The 23,249-nt window shown below is 40.2% G+C and overlaps 3 protein-coding genes, 4 non-coding genes and 1 pseudogene across 9 annotated transcripts; 4 read left to right on the forward strand and 4 right to left on the reverse strand.

Annotated features, from left to right (window-relative positions):
* The first annotated feature begins 148 nt into the window (after positions 1 to 148).
* Y105E8A.11 (BolA-like protein 3) lies at positions 149 to 1,108 on the forward strand. Its single transcript, NM_170943.9, has 2 exons — positions 149 to 322; positions 880 to 1,108. Exons 1-2 carry the CDS (start codon positions 151 to 153, stop codon positions 1,026 to 1,028), a joined length of 321 nt encoding a protein of 106 aa, NP_740939.1. The 5' UTR covers positions 149 to 150; the 3' UTR covers positions 1,029 to 1,108.
* Positions 1,109 to 1,999: 891 nt separating this feature from the next.
* On the reverse strand, positions 2,000 to 3,064 carry Y105E8A.34 (annotated as a pseudogene). Its single transcript has 2 exons — positions 2,973 to 3,064; positions 2,000 to 2,915 (listed from the first exon to the last, which is right to left on the reverse strand). Coding segments are annotated over exons 1-2 (1,008 nt in total).
* A 1,103-nt stretch (positions 3,065 to 4,167) lies between these two features.
* catp-1 (Cation-transporting P-type ATPase N-terminal domain-containing protein) lies at positions 4,168 to 19,247 on the reverse strand. Of its 2 annotated transcripts, none has more exons than NM_001129056.5 (16): positions 19,161 to 19,247; positions 18,744 to 18,952; positions 18,404 to 18,477; positions 17,090 to 17,348; positions 16,458 to 16,570; positions 16,182 to 16,401; positions 13,365 to 14,216; positions 12,627 to 12,737; positions 12,452 to 12,574; positions 12,097 to 12,381; positions 7,905 to 8,020; positions 7,595 to 7,837; positions 7,442 to 7,541; positions 6,018 to 6,217; positions 5,705 to 5,966; positions 4,168 to 4,587 (listed from the first exon to the last, which is right to left on the reverse strand). In NM_001129056.5, the coding sequence occupies exons 1-16, from the start codon at positions 19,168 to 19,170 to the stop codon at positions 4,399 to 4,401; spliced, it is 3,366 nt and encodes a 1,121-aa protein (NP_001122528.1). In that variant the 5' UTR covers positions 19,171 to 19,247; the 3' UTR covers positions 4,168 to 4,398. The 2 variants fall into 2 exon arrangements, with proteins under 2 accessions (NP_001122528.1, NP_001122529.1); NM_001129057.3 differs by having other exon boundaries at positions 4,262 to 4,587; positions 5,869 to 5,966; positions 19,161 to 19,246.
* Y105E8A.42 lies at positions 4,728 to 4,920 on the forward strand. Its single transcript, NR_050745.1, has one exon. It is a non-coding gene; the product is annotated as an Unclassified non-coding RNA Y105E8A.42 (non-coding RNA).
* Positions 4,728 to 4,920, reverse strand: Y105E8A.44. The gene has a single exon (NR_050746.1). It is a non-coding gene; the product is annotated as an Unclassified non-coding RNA Y105E8A.44 (non-coding RNA).
* Y105E8A.43 lies at positions 8,110 to 8,204 on the forward strand. Its single transcript, NR_050747.1, has one exon. It is a non-coding gene; the product is annotated as an Unclassified non-coding RNA Y105E8A.43 (non-coding RNA).
* Y105E8A.41 lies at positions 8,110 to 8,204 on the reverse strand. The gene has a single exon (NR_050748.1). It is a non-coding gene; the product is annotated as an Unclassified non-coding RNA Y105E8A.41 (non-coding RNA).
* On the forward strand, positions 8,873 to 11,690 carry Y105E8A.27 (Transmembrane protein 47). Its single transcript, NM_001026516.6, has 5 exons — positions 8,873 to 9,090; positions 9,914 to 10,093; positions 11,114 to 11,263; positions 11,306 to 11,379; positions 11,429 to 11,690. The coding sequence occupies exons 1-5, from the start codon at positions 8,917 to 8,919 to the stop codon at positions 11,631 to 11,633; spliced, it is 783 nt and encodes a 260-aa protein (NP_001021687.1). The 5' UTR covers positions 8,873 to 8,916; the 3' UTR covers positions 11,634 to 11,690.
* Positions 19,248 to 23,249: the final 4,002 nt, after the last annotated feature.

Here is a 23,249-nt window from a genome sequence, read left to right on the forward strand (position 1 = left end):
ACGAATTTTCGGCATTTTTCAGAATTTATAAAAACCTCGAGAATTTGAAAAAATAACAAATTTTTTGTTTAAATGTGAAATTTCTTGTTTTTTTTTCTCTCCAAATCTGAAAAAAATCGAAAAAAAAGCTATCATTTCTCGAAATTTCAGATGCTCCGCCTTGCCACCCCACTGAGATCAGGCCTCCTCTCCTCAGCAATCAGGCGTCACTCGGCATGTTGTGGTGGAGAGCACAAAATGTCAGAAGCCGAGCTGAAAATGAGCAAGTTGCTCACTGAGGGAATTGATGGATGTACTCGTGTCGAGGTTCACGATGTTTCTAGTGAGTACGCTACAAACTACAATAGGCATACTACAGACTACAAAATATACACTACAAACTACAATAATCACACTACAAACTACAATAGACATACTATAAACTAGTATAATCAGACTAATATTTGTAGTTTGTAGTCTATACGTGGGGTATTCATTCATGATTTTTTTGTTCCGCTCACAAAATTAATGGTAGAAATAATGAAAAACAAGTTAGTTACTGTATACTATAAACTACAAACTACAAACTACGAAATATAAACTGCAAGCCAAACACTACAAACTATAAACTATACACTACAAACTATAAAATGTACACTATAAATTCCAAATTATACAACACTAACTACAAACCATACACTACAAACTACAAAATATATCCACAAACTACTATCTATACACTACAAACTACAAATTGTATACGACCAACTACAAGCTAAACACTACAAACTATAAAATGTACACTATAAATTCCAAACTATACAAAACTAACTACAAACTCCAAAATATACCCTACAAACTACAAACTATACACTACAAACTACAAGCTCCATATTACAGATGGCTGCGGATCAATGTTCGACGTGGTCGTTGAAGCCGCCGGTTTCAAGGGAAAATCGAAAGTTGCTCAACACAAACAGGTCACCTCCATTCTCCGGGAGCAGATTAAGGATATGCATGGGCTCACGATCAAGACAAAAGCCGCCTAGATACTAATTATCGATTTTTTTTGTCTAGTTATTGATTAGTTCAAAGGACATAATATCGTAAAGAATATTTTAAATTCGAACTTTTTGAATATTGTAGATCTCTTTTTTTGCAAAAAAATCGAAATTCGCGCGCGCTAATCAGGAGATCATTTACCAATGGATTCGATGCACATGAGATAAAATATTGGGAGAAAGGGGAAAATATCTGAAAAATGGGTTAGAAATGGCTGAAAATTACGAAAAATCGATAGTCGATGCACCATGACGCCAGTTTTTTTGCTGAATTTTGCGAAATATAGGCCTGAATTGTGTGAAGTCTTAAAAAGGGCGGACTAGAAGATAAGCCTGTAAATTTCGATCTGAACAAAAAATAGTCAGAATATAATAGTTCTAAGAATGTTTAATACTGTTTTTGTACAACATTATGTATTTAGTTTATCCATGTCTTTATACAATACAACTCTTATTTTATTTCATCACGAGTTTAATCGGTAATAAATCAAATCAATAGAATTATTTTATTAATAGAATAAAGGTATAGGATGTAACTGCCACTCACGCACACTGATCGATCTTATAAGGGTTTATTAAGTAAAAGGGAACAGACGAATTGCATCGTCGAAACAGAGTAAACGAGAGAAAAGGGAAAACGACAAGTAACGGGTCAAAGAGTTAAGAAATGATGACAAATGAGCGTCCTCCTCTCCTTATATAGGCATTTCCGGGTTAAAGGCGCAGCCTTTAACGACGACGGGTCTCGACGCGACAATGCGACCAACGACAGCTTGGCGGCGGTTTGAACTGGAGTTTCTCCTCCACACGAATTGTCCTCGCTGTAGAAATCGTTGTCCTTGACCGATTTCGTCCGTTCTTTCTGTAAATTATCAGAGAGAATTTACAGGCAAATAAATTAGTATTTATTTATGTAAAATGTGAAGTGAAAAGGGTGGGTATCCTTACAATAGTATCAAAATTAAAACTGCACAGACATTTGCATTAAAATCCTCCGAACATTGATGTTTATGTCAATTGTTGCGAGTTTTCCGTCAAAACCTTCAATAGATATTTGATTCTCAATAACTCCATTGATTCGCTTGAAAGACAATTTTCCTTTGTACTTGATACCACTGAATACTTTTTGAATATACTTTTTCAATTTCAAGTGTCTAGTTTCAATGAGAGCCTCGAAAAGTTTCATCCTTGGGTTTGATCCATGAATCCAGTGTTTGAAGAACTCATTTAAGAGATGGGCTTTAATTTGGTAGTTTAGTTTTATAATAGTGGAGTTTGTAATCCATAATAACGAAGTTTCCATTCTAAGGAACTCTACACAATCGTGATTTTCCAATAATACCTTCCGCATGTGAGAATTGCTGTCATAAGAAGTATCCCTGCACTTGATATGTATCTTCTGGACAGTATCTAGAAAATTTCCGAATTCTCGTTTCCAGACAAAGTAGGGAAGGGGTCTACATAAAGATAATTCGAATACTTCTATCTTAATCCCATCAAATGCTGGATAAATCGATTCCGATCTAGGCTCGCCGGGATTTAGCTTTTGAATCTTTGATAGATGAAATAATGCTTGGAAATGATTAATGAGCACTTTTAATTCAATTTTTAGAGTTTTCCATTTTTCAGACAGACGTCGAACTTAATCCATTTGGGTAGCGTATTGAGAAAGTATTTGAAAGTTTTTCAGTGATTCCGTCTTCATCAAGTCGCTCATCAGCATAGAAAAAAGCAACACTTCCGTCTGCTAATCTGACAGTAATGTGGATAATCGGTTCCACTCTCGGGACAAATATCACGTTTATACTGGATCCTTTCATATTCTGAGCTATTGCCAGATTTTTGCACTTTTGTGAGACGAATGAGAAGTAGAATCTGCAAAAGAATTTGGGATCAAAAAATTGATAATCGAAAGGGGAAAAAATGGCTTACAAATCCACGCGATCCATGATTTGTAGTGCATTTTGTAGAGATTTTGGGGGTAAACGGAGAATTGGAAATGGAGACGAGGTAGGGGTAGCCATAGGAAAACATAATGAGGACACCTGCTGCCGGATAATCGGCAAGATACGTTAATTAGAGCTGGGCGTGTGTGCAGGTTTGCTCACATTGAGCAAGGCATTGGAAGCAGCTTGTAATTACTTACGACGGATTTTTCGTCGAGCTCGGAGTATTTGCACACTAGATGGCTGAAAAAAAATTTGGGCAAAAATAAAAAGTTGTCTAAATTTGTTGAAAACGGGTAATTCATGTATGTTGAATTCAGAAAATCTAGGTTTAACCCATGAAAAACCATTAGAAAGTGGCAAAAATGAGCAATTTATGGCAAAAATTCACAACTTTGAAACACATCTAAAATGGGCAATTTTGTAGTTAGAGGACTCAAAATTGATCTGTAAACACTGAAAATTTCCTTTTTTATAGTATATAGTGGTTTTGAACATTTTTAGAAAAATTATTTTTTGCCCAAAATAAAAAAAAAGGACAGATGGCTGAAAAATCAAAATGGGCAAAAATAAAAAGTTGTCTAAATTTGTTGAAAACGGGTAATTTATATATGTAGAATTCAGAAAATCTAGGTTTAGTCCGTCAAAAACTATTAAAAAGTGGCAAAAATGGCCAATTTCTGGCAAAAAATCACAACTTTGAAACTCCTCTAAAATGGGCAATTTTGCAGTAAGAGGACTCAAAATTGATCTGTAAACACTGAAAAATTGCCCCTTTTCAGAATATAGTGGCCTTGAACATTTTCAGGACAATTATTTTTTTGCCCAAAATAAAAAAAAGGACAGTCATTAGATGGCTGAAAAATCAAAACGGGCAAAAATAAAAAGTTGTCTAAATTTGTTGAAAACGGGTAATTTATATATGTAGAATTCAGAAAATCTAGGTTTAGTCCGTCAAAAACTATTAAAAAGTGGCAAAAATGGCCAATTTCTGGCAAAAAATCACAACTTTGAAACTCCTCTAAAATGGGCAATTTTGCAGTAAGAGGACTCAAAATTGATCTGTAAACACTGAAAAATTGCCCCTTTTCAGAATATAGTGGCCTTGAACATTTTCAGGACAATTATTTTTTTGCCCAAAATAAAAAAAAGGACAGTCATTAGATGGCTGAAAAATCAAAACGGGCAAAAATAAAAAGTTGTCTAAATTTGTTGAAAACGGGTAATTTATATATGTAGAATTCAGAAAATCTAGGTTTAACCCATCAAAAACTATTACAAGAACCGACTAATTTATTTTTTAAAAAATTGAGCGCGAAAAATGCGGGGAAAACCTGTAATTTTGTGTGCTGGTGGGAATCGGGGTAAGAAAAAAAGTACAAATCAATAAATATATACAAAAAAAAATGGATTCACCATTTGATAAGGCGAACAAGCTTGTTTTTGGGGAAATTTCGAATGAAATACTTTCGCATCTCATTGAAAGCCAACAGGTAGAGACCGACGATTGGAGCAATTGCCCAGACATGTGCTGGTGGAGTATGTATGTCCATTATATATTGGAAGACCGGTGTGTACACGAACATGAACAGGAGTAGGATCTGGAAGATTTTGGGCTTTGAGCTACTTTCGAATGGCAAATTTGAATCGAAAAACCTGATTTCTGAACGCTATGAACAGGCAAATTTACAAAATTTTAGATTTGAGATTAAGCCTAAGCTCAAGCCTGAGCCTAAGTCTAAGCCTAAGCCTAAAAGCCTAAGCCTAGGAATAAAACCAGAGGCTAAGCCTAAGCCTACACCTAAGCCTAAGCCTTAATCTCAGCCTAAGCCTAAGCCTAAGCCTAAAAGCCTAAGCCTAAGCCTAAGGCTAAGCCTAAGCCTAAAAGCCTAAGCCTAGGAATAAAACCAGAGGCTAAGCCTAAGCCTACACCTAAGCCTAAGCCTTAATCTCAGCCTAAGCCTAAGCCTAAGCCTAAAAGCCTAAGCCTAAGCCTAAGGCTAAGCCTAAGCCTAAAAGCCTAAGCCTAGGAATAAAACCAGAGGCTAAGCCTAAGCCTACACCTAAGCCTAAGCCTTAATCTCAGCCTAAGCCTAAGCCTAAGCCTAAAAGCCTAAGCCTAAGCCTAAGGCTAAGCCTAAGCCTAAAAGCCTAAGCCTAGGAATAAAACCAGAGGCTAAGCCTAAGCCTACACCTAAGCCTAAGCCTTAATCTCAGCCTAAGCCTAAGCCTAAGCCTAAAAGCCTAAGCCTAAGCCTAAGGCTAAGCCTAAGCCTAAAAGCCTAAGCCTAGGAATAAAACCAGAGGCTAAGCCTAAGCCTACACCTAAGCCTAAGCCTTAATCTCAGCCTAAGCCTAAGCCTAAGCCTAAAAGCCTAAGCCTAAGCCTAAGGCTAAGCCTAAGCCTAAAAGCCTAAGCCTAGGAATAAAACCAGAGGCTAAGCCTAAGCCTAAGCCCAAGCTTAAGCCAAAGCCTAATTCTAAATCTAAACCTAAGCCTAAGCCTAAGCCGAAGTCCAAACCTATGCCTAAATCTAAACTAGGCCTGAGGCTAAGACTAAGCCTAAGCCTAAGTCCAAGCCTAAGTCTAAGCCGTTGGCCTAAGCCTGAGTCAAGCTTAAACAAGACACTCAGAGAGAACCTATGCCTAATTCTAAGCTAAGCTTATGCCTAAGTTTGAGCTTAAGCCGAAGTTTAGGCCTAATCCGAAAAACTCACCTCAATGATAACTGCAAAAACGCTGACAATATTAGTCAGACCGTGCCGGAAAACGGAAACCCTCCTGGTCGTACAATTGTACAAATGGAAGACTTGTGACATGACTAATGTGATCTGCCATGCCGCGGCAGCCTGCCCCTTTATAAATAACTGCTGTTGCTCACCAAACGTCAATCCTTGGCTAGTCGTGAAGTTCTTTGCTCCGATCTTCCAGTGGTGTTCGGCAGTGAATAGAATGTCACTGATAGGGATGTTATGGTACCTGAAGCCTCTCAGAGTTCGGACGATGCACCATGTTCGAAAAAAAACTTACCAATAAACACTAAGATAGGCTGCAATGCACCCGATAGTGATACCGAAGCCTGCGAGGATGTACGCGTAGACAAGAAGACTTTTGGATAGAAGACGGGCGGTTCGAGATCTTGGCGGAGTGTGCATTATGTCGTTTTCGGGTTGTTCATAGGCTAGGGAGATGGCTGGTGGCATCTCTGAGGCCAGGTCCACGGAGAGGATCTGGAAAATGGAGTTTAGGGTGGATGGGCTTGGAATTTTAGGCTTAGAAAAATATGAAGTGGGGCTCCTGTCGGAATCCGGTTTTGCGGCTAATGTCAGTTAGAGCTCGGTCTAGAGATTCTTGCTTTTTGGTCAGGCTTTGTTAAAACCAGATTCTAAAGGTCCGGGGCCTTAATTTCCCTCAGGGGCTTTGTAGATTTTAATAGATCGGCCCATTTTAGAGGAGTTTCAAAATTGTGAGTTTTTGCCATAAATTGCCCAATTTTGCCACTTTTTAATAGTTTTTGGTAGGTTATACCTAGTTTTTCTGAATTCGGAATAAATGCGTTACCCGTTTTTAACAAATTTGTGCAATTTTTAATTTTTGCCCATTTTGATTTTTCGGCCATCTAATCTAAGACTGTCTTTTTTTTGGGCAAAAAATAGTTTTTCTGAAAAGTTCCAAACCATTAGATCGCCCCTATTGGGCCCGGTCCTAATTTCACTTCTTCCAACTTTAGCCTTGCTCTATTTAAGCTAGGCTTTAGGAGGCCGGGGGGGGGGGGGGGGGCCTTTTACGTACAGGTAATTCTTATTAGAAGTTGTTTTATTATCTCCGTTGCCGGAAAAAAGTTTTGGTCCGGCTCTGTTAAAACCAGTCAGACCAGAGGTCCGGGGGCCTTAATTTCCCTCGGGGTGCTTTGTAGATCTCTAATCTGTCTAGACCGGTCGGTGTCAATTAAGCCCGAGAACAGATTTTCAAGCTTGGCCCAAAAAATATTGACTTATTATTAGATCAGTAGTTGGCTAAACTCGGGCTAACTCTGGCAAAAGTTGGGCAAAATTTTGGCGAAACTTGGATTCAGGCTCCACCAATTTTGCCAAACTTTGGCCCAAATTTGAAATGAAACAAGAAAAGTTTCCAAGTTTAGCCAACTTCTGATCCAAGATAACATTTTTTCGGGCCAAACTTGGACAAGAAACTGCACGAGTACACTCCTGGCCCGGGCGACATCTTGTTTAGACTCTCAGGCCTCAATGTAGTCTGTCTAAATTACCCTCTTTCTCACAAAACACGTGGTGCCAGGGCTCTGTCCCATTACGGTTTGATCTACAAAAAATGCGGGAATTTTTTGCGCCCAAAAAATGTGATGTTAGCACGCACTTAACCATGCAAAATCAGTATGCGTCTTCTCTTCTCCGCGCATTTTTTGTAGATCTACTTAGATCAAGCCAATCACCAACCTGCAATGGCGAGAGCCCATGTGGAAGCCCTAGCATGAAGCTCATCATGATTGGGAAGACTTCAGGCCACAAGTGAGCAAATGTGTAGGCTAGTGACAATCTGAATTATGTCCTTATTTTGAAATTTTCATAGTTCACAAAGATTTCTACTACCTCAAATTATCAAACAGTAGCCTTCCCTCCTCTATTCCCATCACAATCGACGCAAAATTATCATCCAGAAGTACAATATCAGCCGTCTGCTTGGCAATGTCACTTCCACTCTGTCCCATAGCAATCCCTACATTGGCATGGGCCAGCACAGGGGTATCATCGACTCCGCCACCGGTCACAGCGACAGTCTCACCACGTCTTTGGACTTCTTGCACAATTTCCAGCTTTTGTTCCGTGTTGGTTCTGGAATTTTTCGGATTTTTTGGAAGTTCCAGACTTCTAGAGACGGAATTTTTGTGTGAAAACTAACCTCGCAAAAACGATATTATGATTCTTGAGCAGTAGATTCCAGTCACTCTTTTTGTAGTTCTTTAGCTGGTCGCCTGTTACCACCGCCCACGAGTTTTGTGGTTTTTCCACGTCGTTCTGCAAGAAAAATGGATAACTAACACCTTTTAGGCTTAGACTTGAGCTTGGGATTAGGCTAAAGCTTAGGCTTAGGCTTAGGTTTTGGTTTAGGCATAGGCCTAGGCTTAAGCTTAGGCTTAGGCTCAGGCTCAGGCTCAGGCTTAGGCTTAGGCTTAGTCTTAGGCTTAAGCTTAAGCTGAGGTTGAATCTTAAGCTTAGGCTTAGGCTTAGACGTAGGCTTAGGCATAGGCTTTGTCATAGACTTAGGTTTAAGTTTAGGCTTAGGCTCAGGCTTAGGCTTTGTTTCAGGCTCAAACTTAAGCTTAGGCTTAGGCTTAGGCGTAGGCATAGGGTTAGGCTTGAACCAAGGATTAGGCTCAAGTTTAGGCTTAGCCTGAGGCCATCATAACAAACCCTTTTTTACTTTTTTTATTTGACTTTAAGAAAAATACATTACTAACACCTTTTTTGGGCTCAGGCTTAGGCTTAGGCTTAGGCTTAGGCTCATACTTTTTTTTGAGCCCAAGAGTCACAGTTTTGCTTAAATTCTCGAATTTTGTAAATTTGTCCTGGTCACAGCCTTTTAGCATTTTTTGCCGTTTTTTTAGTGTTGGTTCAGGTACAATTTTGGCACAAAACGTGATAGCTATTGGATACTTATCAACCAAAAAATGCTCTATAGAGGTTTGCATTTGAAAATTCAATTTTTTAGTTTTTTTTTTGTATGGTGAAAATATTATTTTTCAAATTTTTTTTCAACGTGATACCCCAAAAAAAATTATTTTTAATTAAAATTTTTAAAAAAATCCAACGCATGACCTTTTCAACGAGTTGGATTTCGATTTCAAAAACAAAAAAAAAAACAACTTCAAAAATAAAAATCGATATTTATTTCAGTTTTCTCGCGAGCAACAATGCGACTATTTGTTCTCCTTCGATCTGTATTCTTCGTGACACTTTTGGCGGCGAGCTTGAAGTTCATCACACATTCTCAGTTGTGCATCAACTATGAGCCACACGATTTGTGGACTTTTATGGACCAGTGTCAGGAATCGATTCAGGCCATTGCTCAGGTTTCCGGGCTGACGGTTAGTTTTTTTTAATTGAGTTTTGTGGGGAATTGCAGGGTGCGGTATGCTGCCTGCTGGGCTACGAACGGCGGAAATTACCATTCGGCAAATCGGCAAATTGCCGGTTTGCCAATTTGCGGGAATTTTGCAATTTCGGCAATTTGCCGCTTTGCCGGTTTGCCGATTTGCCGGAAAATTTTTCAATTCACCGGCTTACCGGAAATTTTTAATTCCGGCAATTTTATCGGTTTGCGGGTTTGCCGGAAATTTTTCATTTTCAGCAAATTGCCGATACGCCGGGAATTTTCAATTCCTTCAATTTACCGGTTTACCGATTTGCCGGTTTGCCGGAATTTCGCAAATCAGGCAATCTGCCGATTTGCAGGAAATTTCAATTCCGGCAGTTTGTCGGTTTGCCGAATTTCCAGAAATGTTAATTTTCGTCAATTTGCCGGTTTGTCGGATATTTTTAATTCCGGCCAAGTGCCGGTTTTCCGAAAATTTTCGTTTCCGGAATTTTGCCGGTTTGTCGATTTGCCTGAAATTTTAATTCCGGCAATTTTCCGGTTTGAAGAAAATTATTATTTTCGGCAATTTGTCGGTTTACCGATTTGCCGGAAATGTTTAGTTCCGGCAACTTGCAGATTTGCCGGAAATTTTTAATTCCGGCAATTTACCAGTTTGCCGGTTCGCCGGAATATTCAATTCCGGCGATTTGCCGATTTGGCGGGAATTTTTAATTCCGGCAATGTGCCGGTTTGCCGGAAATTTCAATTCCGGCAATTTGCCGATTCGCCGGGAAAAATCTTCTGCCATAGAAGGTAATTTTGCCAATTTTCAGCATAAGCTTATCCCTATTAAATCCACCTACGCATTGGACAAAGCCGAAGAAATTCTATCATCGGTACCCGAAACTATGCCCCATTTGGAAAATGAAACAATTGTTGGTAGCCATGACTGGTATAGGCTAGATTTGAAGACGGATGAGCAAATATCGATTAATTCGAAGACTTGTTTTGAGGTGAGTATAAGCTTTTCAGATGTCTGGTACAATGAATTAGGGGTGTCCAAAAAATATAACTTCTTGAAAATCATAAAATCCATATTAGACTTTGAAAAAAGTCGTCTATCTCCACTGAAAGTCGAAATTTCAAGATTTTTGCGCGGCTGAAATTGAATTTCTAGGTCTAAAAATGTACCTATCATATTTTTTTTTAATTCTGCAAATAACTACTTTTCGCACTTTATTGCACACACACACACACCAAGCTACTAGTTTCACGCTCCGAACAACTGCCTCTTCTCACTACTTTGCACACACCTCAAGCTGCGGAACCCTGAACGTGTCGGCCGCTACCAAATAAGCACCTTTTAGCACTACGTTGCGCACACACACCAAACTGCGGAACCCCTAACATGTCGGCCGCTCTAAACTATTTTGCATACACACCAAGCTACTTGTTTCACGCCAAGCTGCGGAACCTCGAAAGTGTCGGCCGCTTCCAAATAACTACCTTTTCACATAATGTTGCGCACACCTCAAGCTGCGGGACCCTGAACGTGTCGGCCGCTACCAAATAAGCACCTTTTAGCACTACGTTGCGCACACACACCAAACTGCGGAACCCCTAACATGTCGGCCGCTCTAAACTATTTTGCATACACACCAAGCTACTTGTTTCACGCCAAGCTGCGGAACCTCGAAAGTGTCGGCCGCTTCCAAATAACTACCTTTTCACATAATGTTGCGCACACCTCAAGCTGCGGGACCCTGAACGTGTCGGCCGCTACCAAATAAGCACCTTCTAGCACTACGTTGCGCACACACACCAAACTGCGGAACCCCTAACATGTCGGCCGCTCTAAACTATTTTGCACACACACCAAGCTACTTGTTTCACGCCAAGCTGCGGAACCTCGAAAGTGTCGGCCGCTTCCAAACAACTACCTGTCGTACTTCATTGCACACACACACAGCGGCGCGCGTTTCACTCAGCTGGGAGCCCTAGTACAAAGTCTCAGAAAACCAAAAAATTTCCAGTTCACCATCCACCACATCCTTCAAGACGCGGAGCCCAAGTTTTCCCATATCATCAGCCCCCTCCGATTGACATTGATTCTTATGGTCACCTCTCTGCTGATTGCTATTCTGGATTTGAGCTCGAGAATGTTCTTGGTCAGGGTCTCAGTGGTGGGTTTTTATATTTTTTGAAGGACTAAGGCTCAATTATAGGTCCAATGCATTGTGCATACAGTCATGCAGATGGTCATTTGGGGCTCAATTCTGTTGAATATGGGATGGCATAGGTTTGTAAAAATAACTGAAAACTCTTTTCAAAGTACCCCCTGATTCTAGACGTGTCTGGCAGCAGAATTGGCTAGAATCTGGTCAGACTATCACCGAGATTCCAGTTTACCCGGAGGAATGGCTCTGTTTTGAGATTTATGCATTTCTGCTTCTCCTGCTTCCGATTTTGGATTGTGTGCTCTTCGAGCATTTGCGAAAGAAGATTAGAATGATGAATAGTGAAGGAGTGTACAAGTGTATTCAGAAACAATGAACTTCTTCTTCTTCTTCTTCTTGTGTGTATAAAATGAAATAAAGGATAGTACTTGTGTAGTTTGTAGTCTGGGTAGACACTACAGTTTTGGACTTTTTAGCAAAAATTCTAGAAATTTATGTGTGTACAGTTTTAGAGCATTCTAGAAAATTCTAGTCCTTTCTAGAACAGGTTTTCAAAATTTTCTCTGTTATCAATTTCGAAATTCGAAAATTTTCGCAAAAATTCACATTTGAAATCGTTCTAAGCCTAAGACTAGGCCTAAGCCCAAGCCTAAACCGAAACCTTTGCCTAAGCCTAAGCCTGAGTCTAAGGTCGAGCCTAAGTCTAAGCCCAAGCATAAGCCTAAGCCAAAGCCTGAGCCTAAAACTAAGCCTAAGCAGAAGCCTGAGCCTAAGCCTAAGCCTAAGTCTAAGCCTAAGACTAAGCTTAAGCCCGATCATCCCAAGATTTAACTCCTTACCAAATTTGTACTCGACCCGATCAAGCCAATCTGCCTTGCGATCGCCGTCGCCGTCGTCGGATGATCCCCGGTGATCATGAACACCTTCACCCCGGCCATCTTACACTGTTCAATAGCAGCTGCCGTTTCAGGACGTGGGGGATCCATAATGGCTGCCATCCCAAGAAATACTAGGTCTCCGTTGTACTCCTGGCCTGTGAACTTGGTGCTGTCATCGGCGTTGAAGCTTTTTTGAGCAAAGGCGATCACGCGGCGACCCTCGTTGCCGAGCATCTCCCAGGCGGCCTGAATATATATGGGACATTGTTGAAGTTTTCAGGGAGCTTTATTATTATAATACAAAAGTTATACAAACCTGACACTCTGTCCTATAAGTCTCATCGATAGTCTTCAGCTCCTTGCCCTGTCTATAGTTGGAGCACTTGCCCAGGATCACCTCGGGCGCTCCTTTTGTGAAAATCATGAATCTCGATTGACCCTGCAAGAGAAATTTTACCGGTTTAAATGAAGCGGATGAAAACTAGGTACACCTCTTCCGGGTTATCGACAAGTTCTGAAGTCATCGGAAAGTCGCTGGCCAGGTAGCGCGCCACTACGACCTGGCAGCGACGGATTGAGTTGAAGGGGATCTCGAAGACTGTCTGGAAATAGGGGGGTTCTATAGAAAAAGTGGATGTTTGATTCTAAAACTCGGAGTTCTTAGATCAAAGTTAAGACAAACCACGTGGTGCCCCAGAGAGGTCCCATCACGGTTTGATCTACAAAAAATGCGGGAATTTTTAACCCATAAATATGTGACGTCAGCACGTTCTTAAAGGTGGAGTGGCGTATGCATTTATAATGATCCAAAACAACCGAATTTCATAATGCAACACTCCAAAAATTATTAGATTTTTCATAATTTCTGGTCAAAGTTCTGGAAAATCGCCAAAATTTTGAAAAATACGAGTTTTTGAGGAAATTTTTCGACCCCTACAATGTTTTAATACAAATAACTTAAACAAAATTAAAACATAAAAATGTCAAAAAAAAATTTTTTTGGCCGAGTAATTGAAACTTATTGACAGTAAATGAAAAATTTTAAAAAATTTTTTTGAAAAGTTTTATCATGATATTTGGTTATTTTGGGACCAAAGTAGTGGTTTTTAACAAATTCCCCACTGGCGCTACTCCACCTTTAACCATACGAAATCCGTTTAACCATACGAAACCCGCATTTTTTGTAGATCAACGTAGATCAAGCCGAAATGAGGCGACCCGTGACTTACCTGATATCTCTGCCGGATCCCCTCCACACTGGCACTCAGCTCGACGTATTTAATGAGTGCAACATCACTCGGCACCCCAAAAATATCATTCTTCTTCGGCTTGACCCGCTTCTTCCCAAGCTCCGTCGGTTCTGTCTCGGAGATCTGATCAGCTTCCTTCATAACTCCACCGGCTTGCCCGGAGACCTGCCCGGTACGGGTGTCGACGATTGTGAACTTCTTCTTCATATGAGCACTGAGCATTGCTTCCGATGCACTTTTCTGCATGGCCCGCATCGTGGAGACCCTCCGCATACCCCTCCTTACATGCTCAAATTGTCCGTTGTTGCAGACAGACATAACTGTTAGAATGTCGGGAAGCGGCTCTTCTAGACGCTCGGGACACTTCATGGAAGCTTTCATGACTCGGAGGTGAGGATGCTTGAGATCTACCGCCTGGCCTGTCACAAGCCGGCTATTGAACCAAAGATCTGTGACAACCATCTGATTCATGGTGAGAGTGCCTGATTTATCGGCACAGATTACGGTGGCGGCTCCGAGCTCGTCTATCAACTCCAGTTTCTTGATTAGAATATTCTTCTGCGCCATACGTCGCGCAATAATTCTTAGCTGCGACATGACGGTTGCTGGTAGGCCTTGAGGCACATTTGCAACTATAATTACCACGAATCCAACGATAAAATGGTCGAGAACATTCTCGAATCTGGCTACAAAGCATCCGATAAAGAATACGACTGTGGCCATTGAGATTGCAACGATTGAAATGAAAGTGGAGAAGTTCTGAAGTTCGGTTTGAAGGCGGCCAGATGGTGGAGGGATGTGGTGGTGTTGGTTGGCAAGGGCGCCGAGGACCTGGAATAAGGAAAAGTTTTTTTTTATAATGCACATATGTAAGCCGAACAGTATATTAGGTCAAGTCTTTTGATTTTTTTTCTATTTTTTTCATTTCATCGTGAAACCAAAAAGTTTACATGCCCTGAATTATTAGACAGTTAGTTAACTACAATCGTGCAATATCAGCTCCAGGTACCCTCTTTTGGTAGCGATAGATATGTATGAATTTTGCATACACACCAAGCTACTTGTTTCACGCCAAGCTGCGGAAACTCGAAAGTGTCGGCCGCTCCAAACAACTACCTTTTCACACTACGTTGCGCACACCTCAAGCTGCGGAACCCTGAACGTGTCGGCCGCTGTTTGAAGTGTAAGTAAGTAAGTAAGTAAGTCAAAAGTGCTTGCAAAAATGGCTTTTTTAACTTTGAGCGGCGCTAACTTGAGGTACGTGAAAGATACAAAAATGTAATCAATTACAATATTAACAAACGCATCAATAGTTACATTTCATCAGTTGATCACTTTGTTGAATATGCACTGGTTGCTGAGCTACGATGAGTTTTAGTGGAGCTCGTCCAATTTTTCAAAACTCAAAACCCTATCTTTTCACTATATGACCCGTAACACCAAAACCACTAACAAAAAAATGTATCTGTTTCCAGGTCCTCGGCAAGGGCGCCGAGGACCTGGAATAAGGAAAGGTTTGGATAAATGTTAATATTCTTTTATTTTCGTTTTATAATGCACATGAGCCTAGCAATACAAGTAATGTAACACGTGGGTGTTAAACTGTCTTATTTTGGATACGATCTACGTTGTTGATCTACCAAAAAAATGCGGGAGAAGAGACTGATTTCGCATGGTTAAAAGTGTGTGTGTGTGCTGACGTCACATTTTTCCGGGCAAAAATTTCCCGCATTTTTTGTAGATCACGTCGCAATGAGACAGCATGACGCCACATGATGTAAGTGATGTAAGCCCTAATGATTGGGGTACCGAAATCTGGGAAATATTTTTAATTGACTTCAAATTTTCCCCTGATTCCCAAAATCGATGTGAAAAAAATTTTAAAAAATTCCCTGATTTTATATTTACCCCGGTTTCTTTTTTCAAATGCGCGCCAAAACAAATTCGCATTGGAGCGCGCTTGCATCGTTTGATTTTCTTTTTTATTTTTTTCATCGGTTTTTTACTTCAAAATATTTCGACAAAGATGAATGAAACTGGTTAAAAATTCGGCGGAAATGAGTAAAATAAGTTAAGAAAGTCAAAGCGCGCTCCAATGCGAATTTATTTTGGCGCGCATTTGAAAAAAAGAGACCGGCGGGGCATAAATTTGTGATTTCAAGCTTAAATATAAAATCAGGGAAATTTTTTTGATTTTTTTTCCCATCGATATTCGAAATCAGGGAAAAATTTGGAGTCATTTGAAAAGATTTCCCAGATTTCGGTACACCACCTTTAATATCGTAGCCTAAAAACTAGGGCTGTACAAATCGGCGTCCGGTCGTCCGATTTTGACACCACCGGACGCACTGCGTCCGGTTGTACAGCCCTACTAAAAACCTTTAATCTTTTAAGTTACAAGCACGTGAGCAAAACGTGTTGTCATTTTGCAAATTTGAACCTTAAATCGGGATCTTTAAGGATTCCTTATGTTTATAGACATAGGGCCTTAACCATAAGTCGCATAGACTTCAATAGAATCCCATAGGAACATATGGTCTTAAATAGTCCAATTTTCTTGGGACCCCGGGGTCCTAATCAGCCTCATATATAACAGAATACTATATTAGTGCTTAAATGTAGGCACGTAGTGTCAGGCTGTCCCATTACGGTTTGATCTACAAAAAGTGCGGGAAAATTGTTTTCGTGCAAAATCAGTTAAGAAGTATGCGTCTCTAAATTCCCGCGATTTTCGTAGATCACCGTAGATCAAACCAAAATGGGACACTCTGACTCTGAAAAAAGCATCATACTCACCGTGAACTTGCCTGTCCTTATAACAATCCCGATTCCTTCTCCCTCCGTACAATACGATCCCATGAATGCGACATTACACGCGTCGAACACCGATACATTCGCCTGAACCGGATCGGATTTGTACTCCTGGGGCATTCGATGGCCCGTCACATCGTGACTTTCGATCATTAGACAGTTGGCTTGAAGGATCCGCATGTCTGCTGGGATCTTGTAGCCGGCTCTGGAAAGTTTTGACGGCGGCTTAAACTAGGTTAGGGGTTAAGTGGAGGGATGTACCTGAGATAGACAAGATCGCCTACGACAATCTCGTCGGCTTTGATCTCCTGTTCCTCGCAGTCTCGGATCACGTAGGACATTACTGGCATCATGTCTCGGTTTTCTTGGAGAACCTGGAAGATTTACGAGCTTAAACCTGGCATACTTCGCCGAGAATAAAAATTTCCGGCAAATCGGCAATTTACCGAAAGTGAAAATTTCCGGCAAATCGGCAATTTACCGAAAGTGAAAATTTCCGGCAAATCGGCAATTTACCGAAAGTGAAAATTTCCGGCAAATCGGCAATTTACCGAAAGTGAAAATTTCCGGCAAATCGGCAATTTACCGAAAGTGAAAATTTCCGGCAAATCGGCAATTTGTCGAAAACGAAAATTTCCGGCAAATCGGCAGTTTACCGAAAGTGAAAATTTCCGGCAAATCGGCAATTTACCGAAAGTGAAAATTTCCGGCAAATCGGCAATTACCGCCCACCTCATTTATGGGGTAAGATGATATTGAATCAGAACTCGGGCCGAAAATGTTAAAGAAAAGAGAAGCCTACAGGAATTTTTTGATTCTCAGCGAAATCCTAAGTTATTAACAAGTTGAAAGTAGTCTAAGCTTTGTGTTCCTACGGTTCCTACTGTGCCTACCTTCTTCGCCTTCGCCTGCTGCCAATACGACAGCATTCCCATGAACACAACGACCGCAATAAGAATTATGGCACAGTACAGGTTGAGTGGCTCATTGAATCCACGTGCCATATGGATAAAGTACGTCATTACTGACAGTACGGCGGCGCCGAGTAGAAGAATCCAGAATTTGAAGTGGAATTGAGAGAGGAAGAATCGAGAGAGACTCGGCTCCTGTGGACGGTCTATTTGGTTGAGGCCACCGTCTTTTAGGCGTTTTCTGGAATTTTGGAAGGGTGAGTAGGCCGTCAGTGAGTCCCATTTTGGTTTGATCTACGGTGATCTACAAAAAATTCTTGAGTTGAGAAGCGCAGACTTCTCAACTGATTTTGCATGGAATTCCCGCATTTTTTGTAGATCACACCGTAATGGGACAACCTGACACACCACGTGGGATGATGTATTAACATTTAAAAAATTATGTTATTTTATCCTGCGTTTGGGTCTATGGGCTTTTGGGGTCAACATTTCAAATTCTCAGATCTCAAGAGAACAGGCCCGTTCTAAAAATGTTTATTGCTCAGGTTCATGATCTAGTCACGCCTGGGCTCAAGACGTTAATTCCCAAAATGCATGGTTTATCCAATATTAGGATCAAATATGGGACTATAAGGGGTACCATGAGGTGTCAGAGTGTCCCATTTCGGTTTGATCTACGTAGACGTGCAAAAAATGCGGGAGTTGAGACGCAGACTTCTCAACTGATTTTGCATGGAATTCCCGCATTTTTGTAGATCAAACCGTAATGGGACAACCTGACACACCACGTGGGATGATGGATGTATTAACATTTAAAAATCATGTTTTTTTTATCCTGCGTTTGGGCCTATAGGCTTTCGAACTATGGCCAAAATTTCAAACTTTTTGGGACCCGTACTAAAGTTTGTTTCATTGTTCAGGTTCCAAACAAATCAAAGCTGATCGATTCACGTCGCGGGGCTGAAGACGCTAATTCCCAAAAAGCATGTCTTATCCAATATTAGGATCTATAGGCACCACAGTACCGACAATTCAAATTTGCCGATGCTAGTTAATTAGGTTGAAGCACATAAGGTCTGATCTACTAAAAATGCGGGACTTTTTCCTCACAAATATGTGCCGTCAGTACGTTCTTAATCATGCGAAATCAGTTGAGAAGTTTGCGTCTAAATTTCCACGATTCTCGTAGATCTACGTAGATCAAACCGTAATGGGACAGCCAGACAACACGTGTCAAAGACGCAATTTCAAAAATTCAAGCAAAAAAAAAATTCCGGGAAAATCCCTTCAACTTACTTTGCCTCATCACTGTGCAGCCCATCGCTCCTCTCGGCGCATTGTGGAAAAACGTACGAGTCCGGGTACAGGTCCTGTAACGTTAAATATTTTGTTGAGGTTAAGGATGACTACAAACTACAAAGTTAGCCACGCGCGTGATTTTTTCAGAAAGATCATCCTTCATTTGAATGGTCTTTGAGCTATAGGAAGGTTTTAATCGTCTTGTCTACAAACTACAAACTCAAAAACTACGAACTAAATAGATTGCAGTTTCTGCAACCTGTTCGTCTACAAACTATAAACTACAAACTAGAGTCTAGTTTGTAGCCTGTAGCCTGCTACCCGCCTACCAACTCACCCGTATCTGATCTACGGAAAGTGTGTGCTCGACGAACGAAGTCTTTATAATATCGTGCAGCGTCATTCCGTGATCAGTTTCCTCTTTTTCGGCTCTCTTCCGTTTCGCTTTCTCCTTAGTGACTGTATTATCAGCTGATGAAGAGCATATTGATGTTCCAGCACTCTCGTGTATGTCGACGACACCATTTCTTCCAGGGTGTTGGGGTTCTGCAAAATTGATGTTTTTGTGGAACTTTCATCACTTTTTTCGAAAAGCTTCATATCTTGCGACCCGTAATAGCTATCAAAAAATTTTCAACTACAAATTTATTGCTCACATCTTGGGCAACAAATTCGTAGTGAAAAAGTTCCCGCCATCTTTCAAACTGACCGAGTTACACCCCCTCAAAACAACACCCGCGTAAAAAAAACTCACTCCGAGTCATACAGTAACCACAGCCGTGCGTAGATTTTTGTGATTATGGCCGCGAAATTTGATATGTGTGTTTTTTCTGAAATTTGAAACTTTTAATGGTAAAAACAATAGGAAATAATGAGAAGAATGGGGTGTGTGTGTGTAACAACAGAAGAATAGAAAAGAAATCAATTATCAAAAAGGCAAAAGAGATAGATACAAAGACCGATATGATTTTAACAGGAGATGTAGAAATAGAGAAGTTTGGTGAGAGAGTGAGAGGGTGAGTAGAGAAGACATACAGATGTAAAGAAGGCATATTTTGATGTACAAATATCATGACAAGGGGGGGTATTGTCACGAGATACCCCCTCTCAAAACTTTTAAAGGTGATTAGGCATGTCTTGGGATTCAATGTGGAGATTTTTGTGGAAACTTGTGGAATGTGGAATTGTGAAAATATTTTTTAAAAAGTGCCGATTTGCCGGAAATTTTCATTTTCGGCGAAGTGCCGATTTGCCGGAAATTTTCACTTTCGGTAAACTGCCGATTTACCGGAAATTTTCACTTTCGGTAAATTATTGCCGGAAATTTTCATTTTCGGCGAAGTGCCGATTTGCCGGAAATTTTCACTCTCGGTAAATTGCCGATTAGCCGGAAATTTTCACTTTCGGTAAATATCCGATTTGCCAGAAATTTTCACTTTCGGTAAATTGCCGATTTGGCAGAAATTTTCACTTTCGGTAAATTGCCGATTTGCCGGAAATTTTCACTTTCGGTAAATTGCCGATTTGCCGGAAATTTTCACTTTCGGTAAATATCCGATTTGCCAGAAATTTTCACTTTCGGTAAATTGCCGATTTGCCGGAAATTTTCACTTTCGGTAAATTGCCGATTTGGCAGAAATTTTCACTTTCGGTAAATTGCCGATTTGCCGGAAATTTTCACTTTCGGTAAATTGCCGATTTGGCAGAAATTTTCACTTTCGGTAAATTGCCGATTTGCCGGAAATTTTCACTCTCGGTAAATTGCCGATTAGCCGGAAATTTTCACTTTCGGTAAATATCCGATTTGCCAGAAATTTTCACTTTCGGTAAATTGCCGATTTGGCAGAAATTTTCACTTTCGGTAAATTGCCGATTTGCCGGAAATTTTCACTTTCGGTAAATTGCCGATTTGCCGGAAATTTTCACTTTCGGTAAATATCCGATTTGCCAGAAATTTTCACTTTCGGTGAATTGCCGATTTGCCGGAAATTTTCACTTTCGGTAAATTGCCGATTTGGCAGAAATTTTCACTTTCGGTAAATTGCCGATTTGCCGGAAATTTTCACTTTCGGTAAATTGCCGATTTGGCAGAAATTTTCACTTTCGGTAAATTGCCGATTTGCCGGAAATTTTCACTTTCGGTAAATTGCCGATTTGCCGGAAATTTTCACTTTCGGTAAATTGCCGATTTGCCGGAAATTTTCACTTTCGGTAAATTGCCGATTTGCCGGAAATTTTCACTTTCGGTAAATTGCCGATTTGCCGGAAATTTTCACTTTCGGTAAATTGCCGATTTGCCGGAAATTTTCACTTTCGGTAAATTGCCGATTTGCCGGAAATTTTCACTTTCGGTAAATTGCCGATTTGCCGGAAATTTTCACTTTCGGTAAATATCCGATTTGCCAGAAATTTTCACTTTCGGTAAATTGCCGATTTGCCGGAAATTTTCACTTTCGGTAAATTGCCGATTTGCCGGAAATTTTCACTTTCGGTAAATATCCGATTTGCCAGAAATTTTCACTTTCGGTAAATTGCCGATTTGGCAGAAATTTTCACTTTCGGTAAATTGCCGATTTGCCGGAAATTTTCACTTTCGGTAAATTGCCGATTTGCCGGAAATTTTCACTTTCGGTAAATTGCCGATTTGCCGGAAATTTTCACTTTCGGTAAATATCCGATTTGCCGGAAAATTTCACTTTCGGTAAATTGCCGATTTGCCAGAAATTTTCACTTTCGGTAAATTGCCGATTTGCCGGAAATTTTCACTTTCGGTAAATTGCCGATTTGCCGGAAATTTTCACTTTCGGTAAATTGCCGATTTGCCGGAAATTTTCACTTTCGGTAAATATCCGATTTGCCAGAAATTTTCACTTTCGGTAAATTGCCGATTTGCCGGAAATTTTCACTTTCGGTAAATTGCCGATTTGCCGGAAATTTTCACTTTCGGTAAATTGCCGATTTGCCGGAAATTTTCACTTTCGGTAAATTGCCGATTTGCCGGAAATTTTCACTTTCGGTAAATTGCCGATTTGCCGGAAATTTTCACTTTCGGTAAATTGCCGATTTGCCGGAAATTTTCACTTTCGGTAAATTGCCGATTTGGCAGAAATTTTCACTTTCGGTAAATTGCCGATTTGCCGGAAATTTTCACTTTCGGTAAATTGCCGATTTGCCGGAAATTTTCACTTTCGGTAAATTGCCGATTTGCCGGAAATTTTCACTTTCGGTAAATATCCGATTTGCCAGAAATTTTCACTTTCGGTAAATTGCCGATTTGCCGGAAATTTTCACTTTCGGTAAATTGCCGATTTGCCGGAAATTTTCACTTTCGGTAAATTGCCGATTTGCCGGAAATTTTCACTTTCGGTAAATTGCCGATTTGGCAGAAATTTTCACTTTCGGTAAATTGCCGATTTGCCGGAAATTTTCACTTTCGGTAAATTGCCGATTTGGCAGAAATTTTCACTTTCGGTAAATTGCCGATTTGCCGGAAATTTTCACTTTCGGTAAATTGCCGATTTGCCGGAAATTTTCACTTTCGGTAAATTGCCGATTTGCCGGAAATTTTCACTTTCGGTAAATTGCCGATTTGCCGGAAATTTTCAATTTCGCCGATTTGCCGATTTGCTAAGAAATTTTAAACTCCGGCAATTTGCCGATAAAAACAGTGCTGCCGTTTAATTTTTCTACTACCAGTAGGGGGTGCAAGACTAATTTTTAAAGCTGCAAAATTTTATCGGCACTTCAATTTTGGAATTTTAACGCTGATTAACGAAGAAATATTAATATAGTATGTAGGACTAAAGGTAATACAATGTATGTAAGTTGATCAAGGAGCTGACCCAGATAACGGTTTTACCCGAAAATTGGAACATGGAGGTAATAATCATAATGATCGGTATATGCAATTCAGTGCGTCCAACTTCTATAGCCCCCTCTAATTTGACGGTTTGGAGCTTTTCAAAATATTTTTTTGGAAAAGTGTTAGTGCAGTTCGATAGCAAATGTTGAGAAACCTATGCTCCCCAATGCTTATGATGATATCTCAAAAATCACGGCAATTAGGCCAAAATATCGGAAAAATGGCCGTCCAACTTCTATAGAACACCCCCTCTGATTTTTGTCGAAAGTTGAAAATGAAAACTGCATACTTATATTGGTGATACTACCTTGGTACAGTTTTCAATTCAGGCTGAAAATTAATTTTTATGAAACTACCGTAACCCTACATTATTTCTACCGTACCACTATTGTACCACTACAGTACCCCGACTATATCCCTACACTAACCCTAACTCACTATCCCTCCAGAAGCCAAAACTTCACAGACTACAAAGATTACATAGACTACAAACTATGGACACACAGAATAAGCGCTTTATATATAGTAAATGGTATATATATACAGTGCGTCCAACTTCTATAGCACCCCCCTCTAATTTGGCGGTTTGGATCTTTTCAAAATATTTTCAGGAAAAGTGTTAGTGCAGTTCGATAGCAAATGTTGAAAAACCTATGCTCCCCAATTTTTATTATGATATCTCAAAAATCACGGAAATTAGGTTAAAGTATCGGAAAAATGACCGTCCAACTTCTATAGCACCCCCTCTGATTTTTGACAATTTCCGGTAAAATCGGGGGTTTCTTTGTAATTCATGAATTTATTTTGTGAATAACTTCACACCAAAATGATCAGACGGTTTCACTTTTACATTTAAAAAATAAATATACCACTTGAAAACACGTGGAATGCCTGGGATTGTCCTGGAACGTTCTTATTTGCTTCAGAGGCCATATCTCGGCTCCCAATCGGTTTCGCAACACCAAACTTTATCAAAATGTT

Source organism: Caenorhabditis elegans, chromosome I (genome assembly GCF_000002985.6).
Source record: "Caenorhabditis elegans chromosome I".
In the NCBI taxonomy this organism is placed as follows: Eukaryota; Metazoa; Nematoda; class Chromadorea; order Rhabditida; family Rhabditidae; genus Caenorhabditis; species Caenorhabditis elegans.